This window comes from Stigmatopora nigra, chromosome 17 (assembly GCF_051989575.1).
Source record: "Stigmatopora nigra isolate UIUO_SnigA chromosome 17, RoL_Snig_1.1, whole genome shotgun sequence".
In the NCBI taxonomy this organism is placed as follows: Eukaryota; Metazoa; Chordata; class Actinopteri; order Syngnathiformes; family Syngnathidae; genus Stigmatopora; species Stigmatopora nigra.
This window is the reverse complement of record NC_135524.1, coordinates 2267863-2292867: the sequence shown is the minus strand read 5'-3', so window position 1 is coordinate 2292867 and position 25005 is coordinate 2267863. Positions and strand designations below refer to the sequence as shown.

Here is a 25005-nt window from a genome sequence, read left to right as displayed (position 1 = left end):
ATCAGGTCACTACAGTCACTAAGAAAAATAAAAACTCACTAACCTTGACTTCATAGAATGCAGAAGATGGAAACCTTTTCCGAATTGTGGTAGATGAAGTTGATAGTAGTTCTTATAGCTCACTGCAGCTTTATTGTCCAATCCTGCATCAAGTTTCAGTTGGGAATGTATTTCGATGAGCAAATCTTCTGAATAAAGTGCAAATTAAAGCCTGGGGACAGCTAAGATTAATAAACTATATACAAATCATTAAAATAGGCAGCAGAATAGGGAAAACAATGCAGTGAGATGGTGGCAAACAAACAAAACATAGAGCACCTGGCATGGCAACAGTTGATTGGCTCAGAGACAGGAAGAAGGGACGGAAGGTTCCGGAAGGTCACACAGGTGAAAATGCAAGCCTAATCAGACACACAGACAAAAAAGTACATACATTACTTGTTTACAATTCTCTTTTTCAATTGGATAAATTGTGCTATGGTGGCTATGCATTTCTTGACTTTTTTACAATTTTTGATATTTTCTAGCTTTCACTAACTTGGCTTCCATACTGTTTATTTTATTTACTCTGAATTATGATGTCACTAGTTAACTCATTCACTACCATTGAGCATTCCTCAGTCCCTTTCCACTGCCATTGACTGTGATAGACGTCCAATCCAATTTGACAAAATTATATCACACTATAACACTTAAAAAAAAAATATATATATATATATATATATATATATATATATATTTTAGGGTGGTCCTGATTCATTCCACTACACCACCGTGTTGCTACTTCCATCTGCAAGCCAGGGCGGTGGGTTGGTTATGTTTAGTGACTGAACTTTTTTTTGGGGGGGGAGATTGACGCTCACGGGTGGTCGGTTCGTCACCACATGACCCCCCGCCCCGCACTGTGGTTTGTACCCAAACATCTGATTACAACGCACGGCGCACATGACGACAGAAGGAACGCCCGGTGAAAATCGGGGCGACGAGGAAGCGGGGAGGGGACAGGCTGAAAGTGGATTTCCCCGTGGCACCCCCCTACCCCCACCCCACCCCGAAGGCCGCAAATACCACATTTTTATTGACTTTCGTACGCTGGCAAGCAGATCTGAAGTACGAGAGGACAATTAGCCGCATTGTAACATTTTACTAGCGTCATCGATCCGGAGGCCCAGCGGGCGGGTGGTCTCCGGTGAGTGGCGCGCGCGCGGGGGTGCCTATATGTCAAAGTGAAGGGAGAAAACAAGGGGCTTTTTGCGACCAATCAAAAAATTTCATCGAAAACTCTGTGTCCACTCGACGCAAAAACATGACATTTGTCCATTAGTAATCACTTATTCAGTTTTAACCAATTGGGTAAAATAATTTTACAACAGATCCATTTTGGTGACTCATTTACCAATTCCAATCAAAACAGATTGGACGCCGTTAAACATTACCCGTTGCTTCCAAACGAGAAGAAAGCCTTGCGAGTTTTCCCGTCTGGACTCGCGGGAACACTGCCAAACCTCAGCCCGCATGTGCTACAAATGTGCATGACACGGACCACCGGGGCACCGGCGAGCTATATGTATTTCAATTTTATGATACATGTGTGCATGTGCGTCTGTAAAAGTCATCGATGTGACTACAAACCGCAAATATGCCACATTATGAGCTTTCCGTCCATTGCCGGGGCCTTTTTCCAATTTCCTGACCTAACTCCACACCAACCCAACTCGCGTGGGTTTTCACCGGGTACTCAGGTTTCCTCCCACAAGGCCAAATCATGCATGCTAAGCTAATAGGGTGCTAAAATATCCCTAAGTATACATAAATAAATGTTGAATTTCTCAAATTAAGGTTGTAATTTCTCCACCATGCTAACCCTAAAGCCCTCCATCCTCATTGTACATGGGTGTCACGTCGCCCCCCCGCTGGCCGGCACCCTTAATTGCCCTCCGTGACGGACTGACGCGGCATCTTTTTTGTGCGGAGGCTCTTTAGTGGCGACCGACTAAATCTCCATTGTGCCTGCGTGTAATCTCTCTTGTCAAAGGGGAATATTGGCCGATTAGCGCCCCCGACCCGCACGGCGACAAGGGTCCGTGGGCGTGTCTGCGGAGGGAGGCCTCATTAGGCGCTAACGGGGCTACATGGGAGCCACCCACACTGGCGGGACCTACGACCTATCACCCCTGACACCTGCAACTTGGCTCAAATTGGAGCGGACTTATCTCTTTGGCGTGTACGGAACGACGGTGGAAAATCAACGGAGGTTTTAAAAGACTCAATTGGGAAAAAAATTTAACCAGCTGAAGGATTACAATGTGTTTTGAGACTTGTATTGTTGCCAATTGTCAAAAATGATGCTATCTGGATGCTAATACATATATATACATATATACACATATATATACATATATATACACATATATATACATATATACTTATATATACATATATATACATATATATGAAATGAAGAGCGCCAATTCAGAGACATGATGAAGACGTATGGCGGCATCATCACAGACCACCCATCTGTTACATATGTTCAACAAACACAAAAAAAATTCTCTGGTGGTGGGGGGTAATATCTTACAGATGGGGGGTCCGAGCGGCAGACTGAGGTTTAGTTTGGGGCGCATCAGAGAAAGGTCGTCAATACGAGGCTGGTCAACTGGTCATTTCTACCCACTCATTAACCACCTGGGAACAGGATGGGCTGTTTTGTCAGCTTTTACCGAGTTTTGGGTTTCAATGAGTCCAAAATCAAACCCAGACGCGGACCACCCCCCGAAACAAAGACCTCTCTCACGCAAACATGTGTACACACACATAGAAGACACTTCTTATGTCTTTGATGCCTCATTTGATGACCCCTCCCCAATATGGAGAAGTAAAACAATATGTAATTGAGTGTTAACCGTCTACCCATAATAAGTACACATATTATTCACATTTTGTCGCAATTGAACTAAATGTTTAGGACAAGTTAGCCTATTCCCCAAGTGTTAGAAAGTTAAAAAAAATGATAAGCATGCTCATGTTTAACCCACATTGATTTAGTACAGGGGTCCCAAACCTGCGGCCCGGGGGCTAATTATGGCCACGGGACAATATTTTTTGGCCCCCATTTTTTCATTCATAAAATGAATTTAACTCATTTTTAGGCAGTGTAAAATTATATCAAATAATACAATAACTATAGGAATGATTTTTTTTAAATTATTGCCATTTTTAATGACCAAAAATAGTCACTGGCTCTATAAAAAGGGGCTGAAGTATCAACTTTTGAATAGCTATCCATCGTATTTAAAAAAGGCTTAGGTTGCGCATTAGAGCGCCCCCTGCCGCTCTGGCGTACTTTCCCAAATAACGTCGACGTAAGTGTGGACAGAGGCTAAAATTGCGTGGCGTACAAAAGGCTGCCATCAACACACGTAATCTCCGGCCTGAGCCCATTGAAAGCCGGGTCCCGGGGGTTAATTCTCCCATCAGCCCACGTTTGAATCACTCCTGACTCACATTGAGATGAAAGCCGTCCAGGTCCCGCGGGGTCCCCGCGGGGAACCCCGCCCGGGCCCGGCCGGGGCCCGATCGGGCCCGACCGGAGCGGATTATTGCATGTCGGACCTCCGTCGGGACAGGCAAACTGAAAAGAAAAACAATAATTAGAGATAATTGCTTGTGTCCAAACACCACGTTTAAAGAGCGTCCCCCTCCCCGTGTCCTTTCATGGCATGGGAGCCGGAATGAAAGGGACGTCCCCCCCCTACCCAATGCACACACAAAGACCCCCCCGCCCTGTTTTGACAGCTGGGCAGGCCAACATAATTTGTGACAGCTGAACTGAAACGTCTTTAAATCGCAGAAGGTGATCTTCCCCTGGAAAGGGGGCGGAGTTAGAGGGATAGGTACGATGTGGTCCAATCGGGTTAAAGTGGGTGGGCTGGTAGGGATCGTAGAAAATGGAAACCAATACTAGTGGTCACTACAGTGGGGAAAAATATTCTAAGATTTTTTGGGTCATTTAAAAAAATTATGGAAGGACTTTTAACCCTTCATAAGTCAAATGGCTATTTTTGGTCAATAATAAAATGCTTAAATATTAAGTAAACCCTATTTTATTGATTTTGTGAGCACTTTTGAGTTTGAAAAAGCCAAAAAAAAAGGCATAATCATTTGGGCCTTCCAATGTGAACATGGTGTCATAGTGCCTTTGACACATTGGGTTAATTTGCTGCTCCCCGCAGGTGACCTTTGAACCTCCGGACCCGGGGAGCGAGACGGGCGGAATCATGTCACTCCGAGGAGCCGAGGGTCACAGGTCATCCTTGAGATTCGGGCTATCCAAAAAAAAAAAAAAAAAAAAACGAGGACCACATGTGCTCCCAAAACCGTAAAAAGTGCCGATTTTCCTTCATTTCGATTGTGATCACTTTAGCTATCAATAAGACACAATGACTTAACTATGCTAACGCCTCACCCGTATGCCAACAAAGTGACAAGCAAACATGCTATTCTACATTGGGTTCTTAGACACACACACACACACGTTTCCTAAATACTTTAAGAGTACTTCTCTGTTTGTGTGTGTATATCAGATAAGTGCACAACGTGTCCATATGTGTTTAGTGACCTCCCAGAAATGAAGTGGCGCACATTCAAATTCAATTAGCTAACTCCAAATATTTATCAAATGGAATTCTCCCAAGGGTGCGTCTGTGTGAGCTTGATCCAAAATGGCTGCCTTCAAATTGACCCATTGGAGGATCCTCAATAACATCTAATGTGTTAAATGTGCAACCATTGAAGTTAAGACCCAATGATTTTTTTTCCTGGACACACACCCTACCCACACACCCACGCTTGCGCTCCCCTTCCCATGACAAAATAGTATGTGACACGGCTGCGTGAGGCTGGCACGGAATTGTGCGCTCCCTCTCCCCAGGCTGGACACTAACTAGGCCCATTTGATTGTTTTGGCTTTTGTTTGAGAAACAATTAAAAGACGATAACTCGCACATAAAATATTTGGCCTACTTGTTGCCCACTATTTGATTGGTTAGTCGATAGATTGACGATTGTCTGGTTGGAAAATATGATTCCCCAAGAGGTCCCGCAGGGAGTCCATATTGGCTCAATTGAGTTACGGCAACGGCGTGTTTGTTCAGATGGTTCTGTTCGCCCCGAGCCAATGGCCACATCAATTCTAAATGGTCCGTAAAAGTCAGTGATGTGGGGGGGGGGGGGTTTAGGCCGGAGACTCGGCTTGGGATTTTGGACAAACACCCACAACAAAGACGTCGGAGACCCTCCCGCCCGTCAGACCGTCAAATCGACACCAGACTGGGGAAGTTCAAAGTTGACTTTGTTAAATCGTTGTTAACAACTAATGTACTTTAACTGGTATTACTTTTTGACATGTATTCATATATTTATACACCAATTAAAGTACTATAAACTTAAACATTCAAAATGTGATTATCGTTTACCATCATAAAATAAATATGAAACAACATTTACCTTCAATGCATCTTTCTTTGTTTTCTTCTTGGTCTTCTTTGGTGGCGTTTGTGATCGACGGCCATCTTGGGTGGGGCAACAAGTGTTTGAAAACAAAATTGTCAAGTATACATATTGCGCATTATTTCTTAGTATACACACCGATACCAATACCTGCATTTTAAGGCTGTATCGGGTCTCCTCACGATATTAGAATCAGAATATCGGTGCAACGCAACTGAAAATAACAGTTGGGGGAAAAAGGCAATCAATTACAGATTTAAGACAAATCAGCAATGAATAATAACTCGTCAAAAATTGGTCAAATTTCAATATTGCAATGGTAAAGCAGAAGACAAAGAAATGACAAGTTCTCTTGAAGTAGTCATTCTTATATTTGTATATATTCATATATTACCACATTTAATACAGGCACAGTGAGAATTCATTACGTAGAGACAAAAAAGTGGCTGATACTTGTTAAAAAAAACGTACAAATTATGAGAATCATATACACAAATTTGCTTAAAAAAGAAAAACACGTTAAATACAAACACCGAGAAAAAAAGTGACCAGAGATGAAGGCTCGTTTAATAGAACGTCTTTTTTCCCCCCGTTTTTTTTTTTTTGTGTTTTGAGGGCGAGCAAGAACCAGCTTGCTAAAAAAAGTGGCGCTTGAAAATGTCGGGCGATATGATTTTTTTGTCCAAAATGGACAAAACTAGCTCTCCGAAATATTCAGATCATACCACGTGGTGGCATCCATTTTTGACCAAAAAAAAAGCTTCCAATTGGCAAGTCAAAAACTTCCCTTCGGTATCCTTTCAAAAACTATCGCTATCGTTCAGGCACGTTTTTTTTTTGTTTCTCGGCAGACACGAAAAATCGGAAGAAAAACACATTTTCAAGTTTCGTCGAAAGGCTACGAGTTAATTTGGATCCTTTTTAAAGCACGGCGACGCTATTACAGTCGTTTTAAAAAACATTTTAAAAAGGACATTGACAAAACAAAAGCCCTGAAAACCCAACGCGCATTTAAAAAATAAAACAAGAGTTTTTGGAGTAGGCACTGAGGTCCTGTTTTTCTTTCTCTCTTTTTGTGCTTATGAGAACGACTCTTCCTTCAATGCGCGCCTTTCACAATAAAAGCGGAAGGAAATGATCGGAAACATTACGGTGGGAAAAAAAAGCGCCCGTATAAAATGTTAGTGCATGTGTTTTTTTTTCTTTTCTTTTCTTCTTCTTATTTTTTGGGATTTCAAATATACAAATGATGAAATTGAAACATCCTTAGAAGACGTCAATTAAGGCATGACTAGCTAGCTAGCTACGCGTGTCCCCAAAAGCTCACCTTAATGTTGCTTTTTTAAAAATTTCTCCGTTAAACAGTGTTCGGTACTCAGTGCTGCTGCAATTGTAGTGATTCCCACCGGCGGCAGGTTTTCCGGCTGTCTTTTTTGTTTAAAGCGAGATAAGGCAATTTCCATTTTTTTGTTGTTTTCAGGGCACGGACTCAGCAGTCTGCCATGTACCGACCTGAAGACAAAAGAATAGTTCTGAGCAAATCGTGAAAAAGTAATAGTCCCTTTTAACTAGGTCTACAATGTCTTCTGTGTCTGTATTGCTCCTGCAATAAAGTTGTAATCTAAATCTCTAAAGTGTGACACATTTTTTTATATATATATCACTTAGCGTGTGTGGTTACAATAATGAACAGCAAAATAAGTAGCGTAAATAAATGTGTAGTATTATATGAGGATACATTAATAAAATGAAGAAACATACATCTGTATGGCATTCGTTGGCAGATGTAATTATATTATATATAAAGAAATATTATTTTTGGCGAATGCGTTTGTTTACCTGTAGCGAACCTCTTCTTGCTAAGCGACAACCTGTATCCGCTGCCCTGCAGCTCCATGAGCACGCCGGAAAGCGTAGTGCTCTCGTTCATGAACTGGACCGCCAGTGTGGATGGGTTGGAAGGACCATCGGACACGTCGAATTTAGCCCGCAGGGAGCCAGCGCCTTTAAAAAAAACAAAAAACAGTGAGGCATCTCTTATGACATGAGGAAACATTTTATGGCTATTTCTTTAATTTGAAAAAAATATATAGGCTAATATGGCTAATTTATTGACATCACCTTCGTTTTCAGATTTTTCCGAAATGTCGCTCAACCTCCAAAGACATTTATTCTGTTCCGCATTCCTGGGAGAAAAAGAGGTCATCCAAAAGGTCAAGTGGGAGAATCTGGCAACAAAAGATGGCTAAAAAAATCCTTAGTGAAAAACATCATCTTATAGCTATACACAATTTGAAATGATCAAAAAACTCTTAAAATACAGGAAAAACATATGCGTTGCCAGATATGCAGATCTCACCAGACGGCATCGGGCAGCGACTGCACACCGGTGACGCCGCCATCGACGGGCACCACGATCTGCACGTTTCCCAGCGACCCCGGCACCGACATGGAGTCGGGGTTGTAGCGGTAATCCACGCGCAGGTCGGTGGAGCCTGGCGTGCATTTCCAGTACACGGCCAGGTTGAGCGGCGTGGAGCGTACACCATCCGACTGCACCTGAATGCAACACGACCCCGAACAGTTAGGTCATTCTACTTGGAGAAGCAATCTGGGCAAGGCGGGGTTTACTCACCTGGTACTTGAGGATGTCCACGTTGTAGTAAGAGGCAGTGGGGTTTTGCTCGGCGGATTTCCTGAGGTAGGCGGTCAGCGCTTGCATGTTGAACCAGAAGTCCTTGGACTCCGAGTCGCTCTGAGACGGATCGCTGCGCCAAAGTCAGAAGACGTTCGCGTGTTTAGGAGGAATGGTGCTCAATTATTCATTACCTGCTCAAATGTGCGTTTTGTGTGCCCAGTTCCAAGTAAAAAGGCTCACCTGAATAGAAGCTGCTGGTTGGGGAGAATCTGCTCTAGTCGACCCGTCTTCTTCAACTTGAAGGTGAGGACGGCGGGCGAGGGATTGCTGGTGAACACCTTGATAATGCCTGAGGGGAAGGACAGCATCATGTCGCCCGTGATCTTCACGATGCACCTGGAGAACCACGGATGGTCAATTTTAAGGCTCAGACACTGTTTTTCCCTGTGTGCAAAGTCTGTGTGGTGGTGCTGGTGACTCACTTGTTGGGATCGGCGCCTTTGAAGTAGGCGTTGACCGACTCGGTGAAGGCCACAGCGATGGGCAAAGCATCCTGGGACGCCAGCGTGACAGGGCTTGGACCGCGTGATGACCCTTGATGACAAAAATAACAACAACGGGTTGAATATTTCATACAAAAAAATTGCAATTGGATTGAATCAGTCAACTTCAATATTATGTTTGTGGTATAAAAAGTTAGTTCCATGTTAGCATTATGCTTTGATATTAATAAGCTTAGCATTGGGGTGTCCAAACTTTCTTACAAAAACTTGAAGGATAGGGCCAAATGACTTGGTGAAGATTGAGTGAAGATTATGGACAAGTTAGGTTTGGTTTCAACTATTTTTCATGTAGTGTTAAAAATATTCTGTCAACTCAAGCTTGTTGTGCGGGCCAACGTCCACTGACCAATGGAGGCGGAGCTAAGGAATTGGACATAGCGTGCGGGAGGGACGGACGGAAGCTTTACAATGGGACGGACACTCACTCAGACTAAAAGGCAAGAATGAAGAAGAGGAAAAAACGTCGGGAACGCAAGAGAAGTGATCGGGAAGAAGGAGGTGACCAAGGCCTGAGAGGAAAGGAGGAACGGCAGGAGGAGGAGACCAGGAAAGGGAGGTCATGGAATAAGGAAAATAACAATAAAAATTAAATTAAAAATAGTTCTTACCAACAGTCGGCGTGTTGGCGGCGCTGAGCGAAGCGTTTGACGACAAGGATGAGGAGCTCTCGGCTCGGGCCAGGGGGGCCCCGGGGGGTGGGCTGGCGCCGGGCGCCTTGGGTGGACTGAAGGGTCTTGCCTATAATCAAAAAATTAAATACAAATGAAAATATGGACAGAATCACACAAAAGTGATTTCTTTTCTACTCACGATTTCATTGATGCCGCTCAGTTTGCCCGTGGGGAGTTTGGGTCGAGAGGAAGGGCGGGGCGGTGGCACCAGCACGCCCGCCGTCAGAGGGGTCGTCGGACGGTTGGTGGCTGAGGGGAGAGTGAAAAAGTCGCTGGTCAAGAGCCGTTAAGTAAAATCAGCAAATCAAATCACTTCAAAAACAAATGTCAATCAAACACAAAAACAAGAGGCTTCATAAATACCTGAATATTCAATAAGAAAAACACAAAATGAAAGGCAGTCAAACAGCAAATAAAAGTGGGTCAGAAAAAAAACAGGCAAAAATAAGTTACACATAAAAAAAGGTTGAGATTAAAACATTTCAAATTGAAAATAAAATAGGCTGCTTTAAAAACAAAAGTAGTCTGCAAAATAAAAACACTGCAACAAAATGCAATATGATATTGCCTTGAAATGAACAAAATCAGGCAAAACAATATCCACAAATGTCACAAAACAGCATAAAAACACAACCAAATATTGAAAAAAACAAGTCAAAAAAATCCAACCAAACTGAATTAAACCAAATTGGGTTTTCCCACATGCATCCAAGTCAGGAATTACCCTGGAATATTTGCGTGGCCCCGTCGCTCAACCCGAAGAAACTGTCGGAAAACCCCTCCGCCGCTCTCCCGTAGGCCTCGGCCGAGTCGTCCGACAGAAATCGAGAGCTTCTCCCGGACGCCGCCCTTGCCGGGTGACGCCAACCGGGCGCCACGTCCTCCGCGAATGCCGTCCAACGGCTCTGGGAGCCGCCGGCGCGGGGGGCGCCCTCGTCCGCCGGCGCCAACGGGGCGCTGTGAGCCCGGGCGGGCGCCGGGCGGGGAGACTGGAAGGACCATTCCGGGGAGTCCCACGGAGAGGACATGGACGAGGAGACCGGCGATGGGTCTTTGGAGGGCGACTGCTCGGGCTGTGGAGTCTCCTCGCCCCAAACTTTTTGGAGGGAGCCAAAAAAGCGGACATCTAAAAAGTCTACACACCCTTGACAATACCATGTGCTTGCATAAGTATGCACACGGACTTTCAATAGGGGACAATAGATGATTACTAGCATACAACATTTCATTGATAATTTCATTCATTCATTTCAGGATTTAAAACAAAAGTATATATACAATATACTGAATAAAAGGGTTCAAATTGTCCAAAGGCTTTTTTCTAGTTGACTTAAAATATACAAAATTGACGGATTTAAAAGAATCAACAAAAAGAGGATGAATAATGAGTCAAGAAATAAATAAATGAATAAACGGCAGCAATTTTCTAGGCCTAATCCTCGATGCTCTTTTTTGACTTTGAAGCCTTGTAAGTAACGAGAGCTTGTTTGACAACATGCGTGCTAGAAGGGTTTTCACGGGCGACCCGCTCGACCCCGACGAGGCGCCAATTAACGCCGGATTACGGGCGAGCTTAGGCGGCGGGTCGGCGTTGGTGTCACGCCTCTGCACGGAAAGGCGCTCGCTAGGGAGAAAGCGCTTCCGTGCGTTTACCCACCCCAAAAAAAAGAAGAAAAAAAAGATAAGATAGATAGATCACTCTTCGATAGAGGCTACCTGTTGACGTTGGAGCCGGTTGGGAGGAGGCGGCCGTCAAAAAGGGGCCCAACGGGTCAAGGGACAGGAGGTCGTTGTTACTCAAACTGCAACAAAAACACACATTCGACTGTCAAGAAAATAGGATGACTTTCATTATTTTAAATGTACAGTAATCCCTCGAATATCGCGGTTAATGTAGACCAAACATGGCCGCAATAATAGAAAAATCCCAATGTAGGCTCATATTATGACTACCTTTTGATTATTTACTTCAATGCTGAGTTCTAGTAGCAAGTGCCATCAGCTTAAGAGTTCCAGCATGGATTTATGAATTTTAAATATTTTTTTAAATAATTAATAGCAGAAAACAATCACAAAAAAGTTTTGTATCAAAATAATAGTTTTTGTTTTTAGCTCACCATTCTAACATAGCATAATAATTCATTTGTAAACATAACATCTGTTCTAAATAAGTTTAGCATTATGCACATTGTCAAAACTTTGCATTATTTTGAAAGGCTTGCTCACTTCCTTTTGAGCACACCTAATATTTTTAAGGAACTACAATCTAATAATGAGCCTGCAATTTCTATTTCAATGAATTCTTAACAGCAGAAAAGAAGCTAGCGACTTACTCGTACGACGCCGGCACCCTCGCTTTGATCAGCTCATCACCTGCAAAAAAACAACAAAAAACACTATTTAGTTCTACCATTGGTGCCCATAAACGTCTCATCCATTTCTAAAACGAACAAATTCCAATTCCTTAACAGAGTTGGCCATGGATGGAAATTGTAGCAGACAAAAAAATGTGCTGTTTATTTTGGGATGATATTCCCTGACATCATCATGGTCCAAATTCCCCCAATAGTTAATCCTGCGATGAATAGCTTCTCCAAAGCCGGGCTAATCAAAACATAACCTTGCGGAGAGCCGAGAAAGAAAGAAAGAAGGAAAAAAAGGCTCCCGATTGATAGCCCCGTGTTTTTCCAAAGCCAGATAACCCGACCGGGAGCAGAAAAAGGCAGAGGGGGGATCACGGGTGACATGTTCAAATATTCGCGGCAATTAGGCAATTCATCTTCCTTTGGCGGCGGCGGGGAGGCCAGCAAACGGCGACGTTCTTGGGAAAAGAAGGGATACATTTGCTTTTTTTTCCCCGGGACGTGTTGCTTTTGGATGGATTCTTTGAAAGAAAAGTGTGGATGAAAAAAAAAGTTGGGAAAATACTCACTGGATTGGTTTCTTCGCATTTGGACCTGAAAAAAAAGAAGAGAAAATCAGACTGAATATATATTTTTTTAAACAACAATAGATTTGATCTTGGAATGGGATGGCTAAATGTCCAATCAATTCCATCTGGAAGGGTAGGCAGCAATTGTGGATGGCTGTTAGCCAGCCCTCCCTGTCCAAATAAATGTTTTAATTGCACTTTATACTGAAAGCAAGCAACTTTTCATCATGGTTTTCTTTTCCTATCATAGACCATAAATACACAAAAATACTTACTATTGATATATTTTCAGTTTTTTGGTCAATCCTATTTAAAGCATTTAGTAAGCATTAACAATATTACATTTGATTCAGTCTTTCACATTTTTTTTGGAATATATTTTGGGGAGAAATAGTTTACTGAGACTAAAATTGGAATCCATTATAGATTTTTTGTATTAATCTTTTTTTTTATTTTTAAATCAACAGAGACTCATTTTAAAATAATTCACTACCAGCTGAGACAATAGTATTCAGAGATTATGTATTGGAGTAGTTAATTAAATACAATAAAGAATATATACAGGTTATCTTATTATTATATAATGTACAATACACAATGTGTGTCCCAAAACCTGCTATTGTTACCATCATCTTTTTACATTATTGGAATTTTTTTTTTTTTGCTCAATTCCTATTGATAGGTAAAGTTTTTCAAAAAATCTAATAAGTATTTTTTTTCCATTGATGTGAATTTATGCTTACAGGTATATTTTATGATATCATATCCTATACTACATAAATAGAGGCAACCAAGTGCTTTAAATGACAAACGGCAGCAGCAGTAACTACTAAAATAAAGACTAATAAATACATACGACATTCCCGACATTTTTATGAGCTCAACTTCTTCTGAACTTTCAACTTGCCCCCTCTTCTTTTTTTTTTTTTTTTACCTGCTCAGTACGAGTTGGTAAAAGACACTTTCAAGTAAAGTACTGAGAGAGGGAAAAAAAAAAAAAAGAAGTTGAACTAAAACGACTCCCAACGGGCCGAAACGTGAACGTGCCACTAAATCACGCTTGATGTTGTTGGAAGCCCAGTGTTGTCAGAGAGGATTGGACGCCGCGCGGCGACCATCACTCTCCAGTGACTGGACTAAGTCGTAAATCTGTCGCGTCTCTCTCGCCGGCGTAATACAAGATCCCGTGAGAAAGCCAACAAAATGGCTGGGGAGGAACGCAAAACGGGCGAGGTTCCGTCCCGCGGCAAATGGGTTCAATTACTGCTTTGCTCTCCTGACCACACACACGCGCCTGCCTAAGTGTGTGTGTGTTGTGTGTGTGTGTTGTGTGTGTGTATATATATATATAAATAGAAAAAAAAGGAGGTGGAGGGAGAGCCAAACAGGAGGTGGGGAAGAAGAAGAAGAAAAAAAAGACATTTCAATAATTGACACCAGACGACGCAATTGTGTCAGCAGCTGCGAGGATGACGGATGGCGCCTTTAATGGAGAAACCTCCTGTCAATATAAACAGGAAGTGACACGGGGTGACGGTGCATGCGCAACGGGTGGCAGACTTAAGACTTCGGGGCAAAAGACGATGTTAATAGACGTAGGGGATAATGGCTTCAGGAAATAAAGTTTGGTGCACCTCTAAGATGATGATTTCAGTGTTGTTGTCAATGGGACTACATCATAAGAAACTTGGCACTCTTATTGGGACCATAACAATTGCTATTTTTGTGGTTAATCTGTAATAAGTGATTAAACTGAAGGATTTATAAAAACAATTAAAATAAAATAATTATTTATTATTATTATCATTATAAATAAATATTTATGAATGAGATCTGGCAATTTGAGTCACTTGTACTAAACTAACTTTAATATTGTGGCCTGCATGGCCCAAAATGCAACCACCAAGTACTTATGAGTTTTTTTAAATGATTTTTTTTTATGACCAAAAATGAGTCACTTGCCCTTATAAAGGCTTAAGCAGGTTTTTGGAAGTGTAAACTAAGATTTTAGTTGGAGTATTTGGAACGGTGATCTTGGTCAAAACTACAATGTGACTCCAATACTTCATTTAAATGCAACATTTTTTGCTGTGTGCATATCAGTGTGTGTGTGTGTGTGTTTAAAAGAGAGGCGAAAGAGAGCTGTCCCTCCTTTGCCACGCCAAGCTTGCCAAGCACGCACACACGTCTTGAAATTTTAATGCCGATGCTTATTTTCAGAGTCAATGTGTGTGTAATTGTTTCAAGTGCAAGTGTGTGTGTGTAATATTATGAAAATTAAAACTGTTTTTAAAAAAGTACTCAGAAATTGTGTTTAACGTTTTTCAAAACGTTTTTACATGTTAAATATATTCTCAATTACATGTGATGTAATTATATTATACTTAAACCAAAGTGGAATACATAAAAGTTTACTTTAAAAGTCTAAAAAAGTTCTACATATGTCTACTTCAATTTTAAAATATACTCCCATGACTTAAAAAAATACAGATTTGCTTATTAGTCAATGTAATATAGTATGGGCTATTTTTCACCCATGTTTATTTTACTAGAATTGCAATAAGTAAAACAATTTTAATAATTATCCCGGAAGCCTTAGTTGTAAAAATCAGCCGAATGGAGGTCGTAATACATCTTGGGAAATGTATGCAAACACTGTATTTAATTTGGCGTGCAGTTAAGTAGCGCGGGGGGCTAATGCAATCACGTAAAGCCGCATGTGACTCAGCAGCTAATGCTCAGACTCTTTGTTAAGTATAAAAATAAATGCCTTGAAAAGGCCAGGAATGCCGGGCGAGCGACCCACTAAAGTACCTCCCAGGCGCCCTCTAGTGGTACAAAGCGGCGGGGAAAGACGTACCGAGGCAGACGGCGATAAGACGATGTTGCTGATGGAGACCTTGAGCTCGTCGAGGGTGGCGCGGTTCTGCTGCGGCTCGTTGTTGGCTTGGACCGGCTTGATCTCCACGTGGAACTTGCGAGGTTCGTCCTCGTCCTCCGAGTCGCTGGACGAGTAGAAGGAATTTTCTTTGGCATGTTCGATGCACGTTAAGGTGGATATAAATAAGCATCTCTGGAAAATAAGTTGATAGATGTCCAGTTTCGTCAAAATGGACTAGACATTTGTCGCCATCAATGGAAATGAAACATGATCTGAGACAAAAAATTAAAGTTACAAAATCAAAAAAAAGGAAAATTGGTCTGTTATATGGAGAAAATGCAAGGATATCATTCTCCATAGATTCCGGCCGGATGCAGAAACCTTCTTCATCCACTTGTGGAACATTCTGCAAAAACAAAAAAAAATCAGCTTAATTCAGTCTCTTTCTAAAGTGAATGATTAAAAATCTCAATCAAACTGCTATTTGCAGAAGTACAATAACTCTACAAGTGTTGGGGTGTGGAAGACTTTATTATTCATGACAGACGACTGCGACTTGGAAAAACGAAAAGTGTGTTTTTGTGTGTGTGTGTGTTGGCTTGCTTACAGCATTCTGAATGTCTATGGCCCCGTAGTATCCGGGGGGAGCGCCGTTGGCAGCGTTCTACGAGCATAAACAAAGACAAGGGGAATGAATGAATGAGCAAATCTGCAAAACAAACAAGAGGAAAACAGGCAGGCAAACAGAGAGAGAGAGAGTCACATGTTGTAAGTAGTAAGAAGCGACAGAAAATGAGCGCCTCCCCCCGCTGCTCGACAACAACAACACCAGCAAACAAGAACCAGGAAGAAGAGGAAGCGTTTTACTCACACTTTCTGCCTCTGTTGATTCCCTGCAAGACAAAGGAGACACGACAGCGTGACAAAGCGCTCTTCATTCTTAAATTGGGAGAGAATCGAGGGATGCGCCATGATCACGATATACATTTCCCCTCCTCGTCATTCCCATTCAGAATAGATTAGACGTATAGTACTGTCAATGGTGCGGAAATACGAGCCGCTCTTATTGAATTGGACGTCAATTAGTGTCAATTGGTGAAATACTTTAAGTTACTTGAAGCCATAATCAGTGTAATTATGACTATTTTCATTAAAAATGATATCTGTCTATATATACAAATATGTATACTATATATATATTATGATTGTGATGTTTACATTATGGCTATCAGAAAAACTGTTATTATGTTAAGCTAACAGATGCCTATTCAGCCTGTTAGTCTCCATTGTACCAAATTTAAGATATAATATTGGATAGTATGTGTCTATATATAGAAATATGTATTATATTTTTTATTATTATTATTGTGATGATATTGTTTACACTATAGCTATCTGAAAAACGGTTATGATGTTAAGCTAACATATGCTTACTAAGCCTGTTAGTCTCCATTTAACCAAATTTAAGCTATGTTTCTTATTTGCTTCTAAAAATAAAACTCTCAAAATAAGCCTTACTGTATTTTAACCCTGCAAGTGCGACTTATAGTCCGAAAAATCCTCATAAAACAAGATTCAACTTACGTGGAGTCTGTGTCTTTGTCTCTTCTCCGTCCGGGAATGCCAAATGGCTTCCTCCTCCTAGGTTTGGCACCTTTAAAAAAAGTCAAAATCAACATTCCATATTACATATATCTCATGCAAAGGTCCTTCTTTCTTACCTTCAGTGGCAATGGCGGTGTTACACTCTTCAAACTCAATGGGGCCTAATGAGAGAAAAAAAGGCAGAAAAAAATCTTATAAGGTTCATTTAGCACAGAAAAGGTCACCGAGCCGCCGCTGCCAACGCTGCAAATGTACATCACGCAATAATCGCACACATATACACATAAAGACACACACACACATAGAGTGTAAGCAAACAGGGCCAAGTTGATCCCACGGGGCGGACCGCCACGGTCAAAAGGGACGTCTGGTGGCCGTCGCCATCCAGTCAAAACACAACAACAACACTCCCAGGCTATGACTGCAAATATGTATTTATGCTTTCTGTCAAATCCAATACATTTAAACTGTCTCAGTGTCATTGACAGCAAAATATTTCTATCAAAACAAATGTATACTAAATGCCAAAACAGTATATATACTTTTTTTTTTTTTAAATATCCACATTTTTCTTTTAATACTTGATTACTGCATACTCACATAAAAAGTACTATTTAATGCTCAAGCCATTCACTGTTAGCCCCTCCCACCCGAATTTGGCTGGATTGGACGTCTAACGCCATCAATGGCGGCCACCGAATGAGTGGCGTATAACGAGTTAAGTATTTAATCCCTGATCTGATCAAAGTCAGCCAACGCTTCGCAGTCAGATTATCCCGAGTGATTAGCTTGTAGCGCCAGTGATTTTTACTCCTCGATTGGCCGGGATAAGAGCTGGGAAAAGTGGAGAGACGCAACATAATGGGATTATTCAAAACAAAACATTAAAGTTGGGTTATACACAGTATTTTTATTTAACCATATTTCTCTATTCGGAATTTAGGGAGTGTCAGTTGACTTTTAAACCTGTTATTTGACGCCAATATACTTTTTTTTTTGAAAAACCGCATGTAAAACACTCTTTATATGAATGTATATATATTCCTATATTGGATATTGAGCCTACGAGCCAATATTCGACCCACAATTGCGAACCGATACGTTGGACCGCATCATTTTTCTCAGCTCAAGACGAAAAGTGCGTGAATCCTTCTTCCCCCCCTCGTGGCAACACGGCCCAAAACGCCGTGACCTGAAAAGAACAAAAGGCGTCCGTGTTTTCACTGGGAATGTATACATTAGCCGCGTCGCCCGCGACCGCCATCCTCCGGGGGTAAGGGCGTGCAAAGGGGAGGGGCTGCGACCATTGATGCATTGTTTGGCGTGCGGCGCTGAAGCGCAGGCAAGCGGCGAGTCACGAGAGGCGCCCGTCACGCCAAGTCAAGTGGATAAAGCGCACCGATGACTGATCTACTCTACTGTGCAATATCGGCTCTCTACTGCACAATGGCGGCCGTTTGTATTTGTGTGTATTTGGTCTGTGTGTGTGTGTATTTATGTGCCAATCAAAACGCAATTGACATTCAAGAATAGCACGTCACACGGTAGGACGGGCAGATGTTCAGCTCAAAACTGTTACCACGTTAAAGTGACATCTTGGATGGCGTTTTTTCTATTTTTTATCAAATGACAGTATGTCCGAATATATAATATATCATTAGCTTGGCGGCTATGGGCGTCCAATCCACTTCAAGTTCAACACGACTTGTGTTTATCTGGCTTATGCTTGGCAGGGCGGCGCGAGGGTGGGCAGCGTTTGCGTGTCTGGCCAGCCGCCAGTTTGACAGCTCAGCTGGATATCGTTGAACACTCCCAACAAACCCCCCCAGCGCCCCCCTACAGCCCCCCCACTCCACTTCACTCCACCCCCAGCTCCTTCACAGCGTGTCACTTTAGGATCATTTCCGCAATAGAAAGTTTATTCAACCTTGCTAACCTGGTGGTGGGAAAGGTACGGCAGAGGGGCCACATGTGGTCTACTTTTTTTTCTGGACCCACGAGTCTTTACGTTAGCAAAAATTTGGGACTAGCAATGAGGCATTTTATGCTTTGATTCATTTGTCCTAATAAGTAAATTGTCAACTTATCTAAAAATGCTAAAGCTAATTTGACTGTATTAAGTTGTTTGGTTATTAACTGTGTGGCTAAGGTTGACTCATTTAAGTTCATAAAAATCAGGCATATAATTATGATTTTACCATTTGAAACACTATTCCTAGACATTATAAGATTTTTAGGACACTGACATGTTATAGGGGAAGGAATTTTCAGAGCAATTTTTCCTTTTTTATTAATTCCGCCATTCAAATAAACAGTGTATGGACGCACCAGGGTCAGGTTCACGCATTGTTTACACACACATTGGCACGCAGACACGACAGGGTTGAAGCGTCTGCGTGCCTGACGTAACGCCACGCGTGAGCGGAGACGGGGGGCTCGGGCAGATTGGGGGTGAGGGACCTTGGGGGCCCTTTTAAATATTCACGCCAATCCCATTTTTTTGCCTGGCGATTAGCATTTCGGTGAGCGAATCTACTTTTAATTGCGTGATGAAAGCGTATCTCCGGCAGGCGGGGGAAAGTTTACACAGGAGTCATTGTTGAGCCCTGACCTGGGCGCAAAAGCTCGCTGGTGTTCTGGCCGCTTAAGTCAAAGCCCCCCCATGTGACACATGCTTACCGGAATGCGCTAGATTAAGCATCGGGCACTGATGGCCGCTCACTGGCTCCCGGGCTCTAATTGGCCCTCTCCGGGGCGCCTTTGTTTACGCACAGCTGACCTTATTATTGCTTTACCGTATCAGGCCACGACTCGGGCCCGCCTTCAGAGGAGTGCCAGTGCCAACGTTAAATAAATCCATCTTTCACACTTTATAAGCTATAATCGAGTCGTTGGCCAATAGCGATGACGACTGGCGTCCAATCCCAGGGGCTGAAAAATATGGATGAATTTGGATGCCTATTTGGCTGCCAGCCTTTCTCATTCTTATAGAGTTAAAACTATTAATAGTCAACTTATTATTATTGCTATTTATTTAAGATAACCAACTTTAAAATGTTATTGTGGGACATAAGCAGAGTGATTTTTTTTTCATAAATTTAGGAAAATATGTCAAATAAAGATGAGTAATTTAGATTTGGATTAAATTAGCAATAGTCCCTTGCTTTATAAAGGGTTAAAATATTCTTTATAAATAAAAATATTTTATTCATTTATTCTTCTATTTATATATATATGGATGAATAGAAATTAAAATTGTTATCATCTGATTTATGTTGAACATAAGTAAAAGAATAAATAAATACATAGTTTAAATAAAGTTGGGGTAAAAAAAATGCTTTACCTGGTCTTTCTTTGCCTGTTCCTTTGCTTTCAGCTAATTTGTGTATTAAGCTCTCCACCGAGGTGTTCTCCACATTTCTCACAAATTCATTGTGAACCTGCACAAAAAAACATGTATTATTATTTATAATTTTGACTAGCAGAAACTCAGTCCCAGGTTAAAAATGGATTGGTCGCCAATGGGGTCAATCACATGACCTTTTTGGGCCCAAAATAAACCATTCCAGCCAATCTATCCAGCACAAATGTGGGTGACTTTGACACCCATGCTACAAAATCCTCTATTCTCCAGGTCGCGTTGTCGCCCGGTGGCTTTGTTTACCGAGCCTGCGTGTCGTGTCGCCGCCTCGGCATTTAAATGTGCGTGATCCGCCGCGCGAGTGACTCTCTCGCACGCACCCCCGCGCGCGCACACCCTGGCCCTGAGGGTCCCGCGGAGAGGTGGAGTGCATTAGCTTTGCGAGTGGAGCATGTTAGACAGCGAGGCGAGGTGTGCGGTGGAGTGATGAGGCGGTGGGGGGCCGTGGGGGCTCACGCAAGCTGTCAGGTGCTGCTTACTGTGAGGACACACACACACGTACCCACTGATGTTTTTTTGGTCCCACTCACACACACACACACACACACACACACACATGAGCTCACTTACAAAAACAAACAGAAGCACGCGCACGGATAGATACACCCGCCATATACACACACAAATGTGTAAACACACACTGGGTACTTCTTTCTACTCTGAGCCTTAAAAAAATGTATTTTCCTCTTCACTGTTTCATGCCCTTAGACAACAATTTGACTACCAAATTGTCTTTTTTTGGGGGGTATGGGTTTACTTTTGAAACAGCTGGAGCTATACCAGAAACCTTTTTTTTGGAGTAGAGCGCCACCTGACGGACGTCCAAAGTAGTACAACATCAAACAGTGACAGGTAATACGTTTGCCTTTTTTCAACCCCCATTAAGACTAAACAACAATTTAGGATCCCCCCAAAAAATTGCTGATGCTAATCAGACTTGCTAATGGTGATATTTGGAGATGTGCACTCACCTCTCCGATTTGCCCGTGCGTTTCGTCCACAGACTGCGAGTACGACTTGATAATGTCCTTCATGTGGACAATGTGGCTTTCTTCAATATTCTGAAATTTCTACAAGAAATCAAGAAACAGAAAACAACATTATTTTTAGCCATTGACAGGCCACTCATTTGGGCTAATTTAAAAAAAAAATTGCTAAATTTTCATCTGCATGCTCATGACATATATTTTATCATTGGAAAAAAATATCTTAACTAAATCATCTTAATTGTTTAATAAATATACACACCGTGTAACATAAAATAAATTGCCTTCTGACCTGTGCTGTTTCCGCCATCTTGACCTCAAAGTCTGACTTGGCGTAGGCATACTTTTCCACATACGACTTGTAGGTCTCAGTGGCTTTTTTGGCTTTAATCCCCGCCTGCGTAAAAACAACATAATGTCCATCCATGGTCGAATCCTTTTTTTGTTATTTTCCTCGCCACCCTACCTTGTCCGTGTCTCTCTGGGCGGCACCCTCCTTACGCAGGCGCTCCTGCTCCACCATTTTGGCATTGTAGTTCTCCTTGGATTTCTGCAAAGCCTGCCCGGTGCTCTGGATGTTTTGCACTGCTTCCAAAGTGGATGCCACTTCTTCTTTTGTCTTTTCAAGGAAAATTATGTCAGCCCACCACTGTTCCCACAAAATGTAAACTCATTGGTGGTTGCCCTCTGACCTTTTTGTGCGATTTGGCCTGCTCTTCCACATACTTGTGGACATCTTTGATGAGTTCTTGCAGCTTGCGCACCAGCTCCATGTGGCAAATGGCTAGCTTTTCCGTGGAGCCCTTGAACAGCTCCCACATTGGGGCGAAGGTCCTGTGGTCAACCAGCCGGCGACGTCAGTTCATCCCAGTTGGCCCAGTTCAAAACTAGTATTGACTTACCCGAGCTGTGAAAAGTTCCCCGCCGTCTTAACCAGTTTGGTCATGGACCTGGCATAGGACTCTTCAATGACGCTCCTGGAAACAAGAAGAAAAAAAATATTGTTCTGTCGTATGGGTGGAGTGGGAGTGGCGATCTTACCTTTCCCGGATGAAGTCTGTAAGCTCTTTTGAGGAAATCTGTCCATGTTTCATATTGTGGTACAGCACATCGAAGCCATTGTTCTTTTCACCCTGGCAAGAAAAATGGGGGAAAGTATGAGTATGTTCTCAGAGCAAAAAAATATCAGATTTTTAAAATGCATTTATTTTTTACTTTGGTTAAATTTATAGTCTAGTTTGGCGCATGAAATGAAGTCATACTTTGTAATATTAAAAAAAATGTAATTTATAAGAAAAAAACGTAATATTGTAAAATTAAAGTGGTTTTGTTGTTTATTTTACAGTACATAGAGCATAAATTAACCAGTTAAGCCTCAGTAATGAACGTACTAACTGTTGCTGCTTTGCTGTAATACCTAATGAATCCACAGGAGGGCAGTGAGGTTAACATCTCTTGTTTTGCTATTTTTATAATGGGAAATTCTATTGAGTCATTGTTGCACTGTTATTACATTACAAAAAAATACATCAACGCTGCAATATAACCATCCATATGCATTCCTGTGTTTACCATCAAGCATCCTCATTCTTGCGAAACTATTTCCTTGTTCCTGAATGCATCGCCACACTCAGCACTTTTTGCCAGCCCAAAAAATTCTTGGCTTAATCTTTTTTTACACTGATAGCAAGTCAGCAAACGTGACTGTTATGCACTGCAAATTTAGTCTCAAATAAGACTTTGAATTCATCGAGGGACACAATGTCTCCACACAAAGAGGAAGTGATGAAAAGAACACGGCACAAACATGAACACAAAGACAGGAAAAGGATTATTCCTAAGCAGTTGGGGACAAAATAACAGCCCAACTTTACTTTTAATAATGTAGCCCGACAACCAAATTGAGTTAGACACCCCCAGTTTAAGACCAGACAATTTCTTCGATCGCAGGAAGGTGCAGAATGTATCACGGGTGCACTAAGTGGACTTTTATTTGGTCGTTTAATGTCCGGCCAGCCGGGAAGTAGACGGGAATGTACTCAGGTAAATGCAGTAAACAATGATCCAGTGGCTAGTCACATATATTCCCCAACATTTTTCAGTTTTTGTTTCTAATATCTGATCTTATTTCTGCCATGAGTTAACTTATTGCCTCATATACGAGTCCCTGTTAAATATTTACAGTTGGAAAATGAAACAACAAGCACTATTTCTGACATTGGCCTGTGTGTGTTTGTGTTTTGGTTGATGATTTGCACTCACTACACTTAATTGTCAACTGACGTTCGCTAACGTGCGTGTGTGTGCGCGCGCTGTGCATGTTAAACACACAGCTGATCTTTGCCATCACTGGATTCACTTGTGGCCAAGGCACAAAGGCCAGACTGACTAGTAGCAACACTCCTTTTCTTGCTTTTTAGTTAAGTAGTCAGTTGGGGTGGCTTTTTAGGACTATCAATTGACTCCAAGTTATTATTCACTCACCAGACCAATTGTTTGTTATTTCCAGATTTTACCCGAGTGTTATTGTTGAGTTAGTTCCCCTAATGTTTTTCCCTTTCATTTGCATAACAACGTATTATTCAGTATGTAACACATTCTCTTTTTAATTTATTCTTTGACAGAACTCGCAATGTTAATTTTAAAGTACATTGTGTATTACACACGGTGGCAATTTCTAATACGTTAGGTTCAGCGACACTACTAATAATAAGCAAAACACTAGCATGAAAACGTTATTTTAATCATTAGATCTGCAGCCCATGGTTGATTTGAAAAGGAATTCATCTTAAATTGTCTCCTATTCAGCAGTTTAAAACATTAGTCTAAATAAATGCGTGTTTTTATACCTTTCACAGAACAACAGTGTTGACACAACAAAGGTCAAAACGTCATGAATATTATGTATAAACAATAATTACGACCAAGTGTCAGGCCTCTACTTGTCTTAGCTAACTAGCATAGCCACGTCAAATCATGTTCGTGTGGAAACCAATTTTGGGCAAGAGAAATGAAGACATTTCACGCCATAAAACTGACGTTCATTGAAAACAAAGACGCTTTAAACTGACAAGGCTGTGGAAGGGAGGACATTTTATTTTCAGGTAACTTTCTAAACATCTGGCCTGTCGCTGAAACTTCACGGAAGGAAGAAAAGTGACGCGTTAAAGGCCCCCCAAAGAGTCCCTGATTGACAATCACAACAGCCAATAGAGTCGTCGCACAATGCGACGAGCATTCCTTAGACTGCCACACTGGCCAATCAGTATCCAAAACAGAACAAGGGGGCGTTTCCTTTAGCTTTTCAAGCTTGGTGGGCCGTCACTCCCATCAAAGGCCCCAATACATTTCTAATTTGCCTGAGAGAAATACACTAAGTCAAATAGTGTCTTTTAAAAAAACGAATAGAGTTAGATAGTAAATAAGACACTGATATTTTTCCTGCTTTTTTTCACGGACACTACACAAGAAGGTGCAAACACCCGGTGTAAATACTCCCGAAATGAGACAACCTACCCAGAAATTGTCCACGAAGTATGGCGTTATCATCTTGTTGCTGTCGTCCTCTACGCCACGGACACTTGTGAAGAAACTTAGATGTTCCGTGAAGAAAAAATGGCCAATTTGAGGCAAAACACTTAGCCCTCGTTTGGAGCCCGCCCGCTTGTCGTGCACTGCTTCGTTTCTTTCGCCTGCTACCCCCGCCCCGCCCCGTTCCGTCCGGGTTGGCCTCCGTCTCAGCCCCTTTCTTCTTCCCTTCCCCTCCCTGCCTCCCCAGCCGACTAAACTCTACCTCA

The 25005-nt window shown here is 42.0% G+C and overlaps 1 protein-coding gene across 1 annotated transcript; it reads right to left on the bottom strand.

The window, feature by feature from the left end:
• Positions 1-5857: 5857 nt before the first annotated feature.
• On the bottom strand, positions 5858-24925 carry fcho2 (FCH and mu domain containing endocytic adaptor 2). Its single transcript, XM_077736787.1, has 27 exons — positions 24725-24925; positions 22250-22341; positions 22111-22185; positions 21901-22042; positions 21675-21827; positions 21501-21605; positions 21194-21292; positions 20145-20241; positions 16918-16962; positions 16781-16850; positions 16068-16089; positions 15804-15860; positions 15545-15602; positions 15176-15351; positions 12316-12340; positions 11723-11756; positions 11100-11185; positions 10108-10479; positions 9523-9632; positions 9321-9450; positions 8632-8743; positions 8390-8545; positions 8147-8279; positions 7871-8070; positions 7633-7697; positions 7351-7515; positions 5858-7023 (listed from the first exon to the last, which is right to left on the bottom strand). The coding sequence occupies exons 1-27, from the start codon at positions 24755-24757 to the stop codon at positions 7001-7003; spliced, it is 2835 nt and encodes a 944-aa protein (XP_077592913.1). The 5' UTR covers positions 24758-24925; the 3' UTR covers positions 5858-7000.
• Positions 24926-25005: the final 80 nt, after the last annotated feature.

Excerpts from the sequence above, each read along its gene's own strand:
- fcho2 (XM_077736787.1), bottom strand. The coding sequence starts at position 24,757 with ATGATAACGCCATACTTCGTGGACAATTTCTGG. Across the intron at positions 22,342-24,724 it reads ACTTCGTGGACAATTTCTGG|GGTGAAAAGAACAATGGCTT; the intron begins GTAGGTTGTCTC and ends TTTTCTTGCCAG. Across the intron at positions 12,341-15,175 it reads TCTTATCGCCGTCTGCCTCG|GTCCAAATGCGAAGAAACCA; the intron begins GTACGTCTTTCC and ends CTTTTTTTTCAG.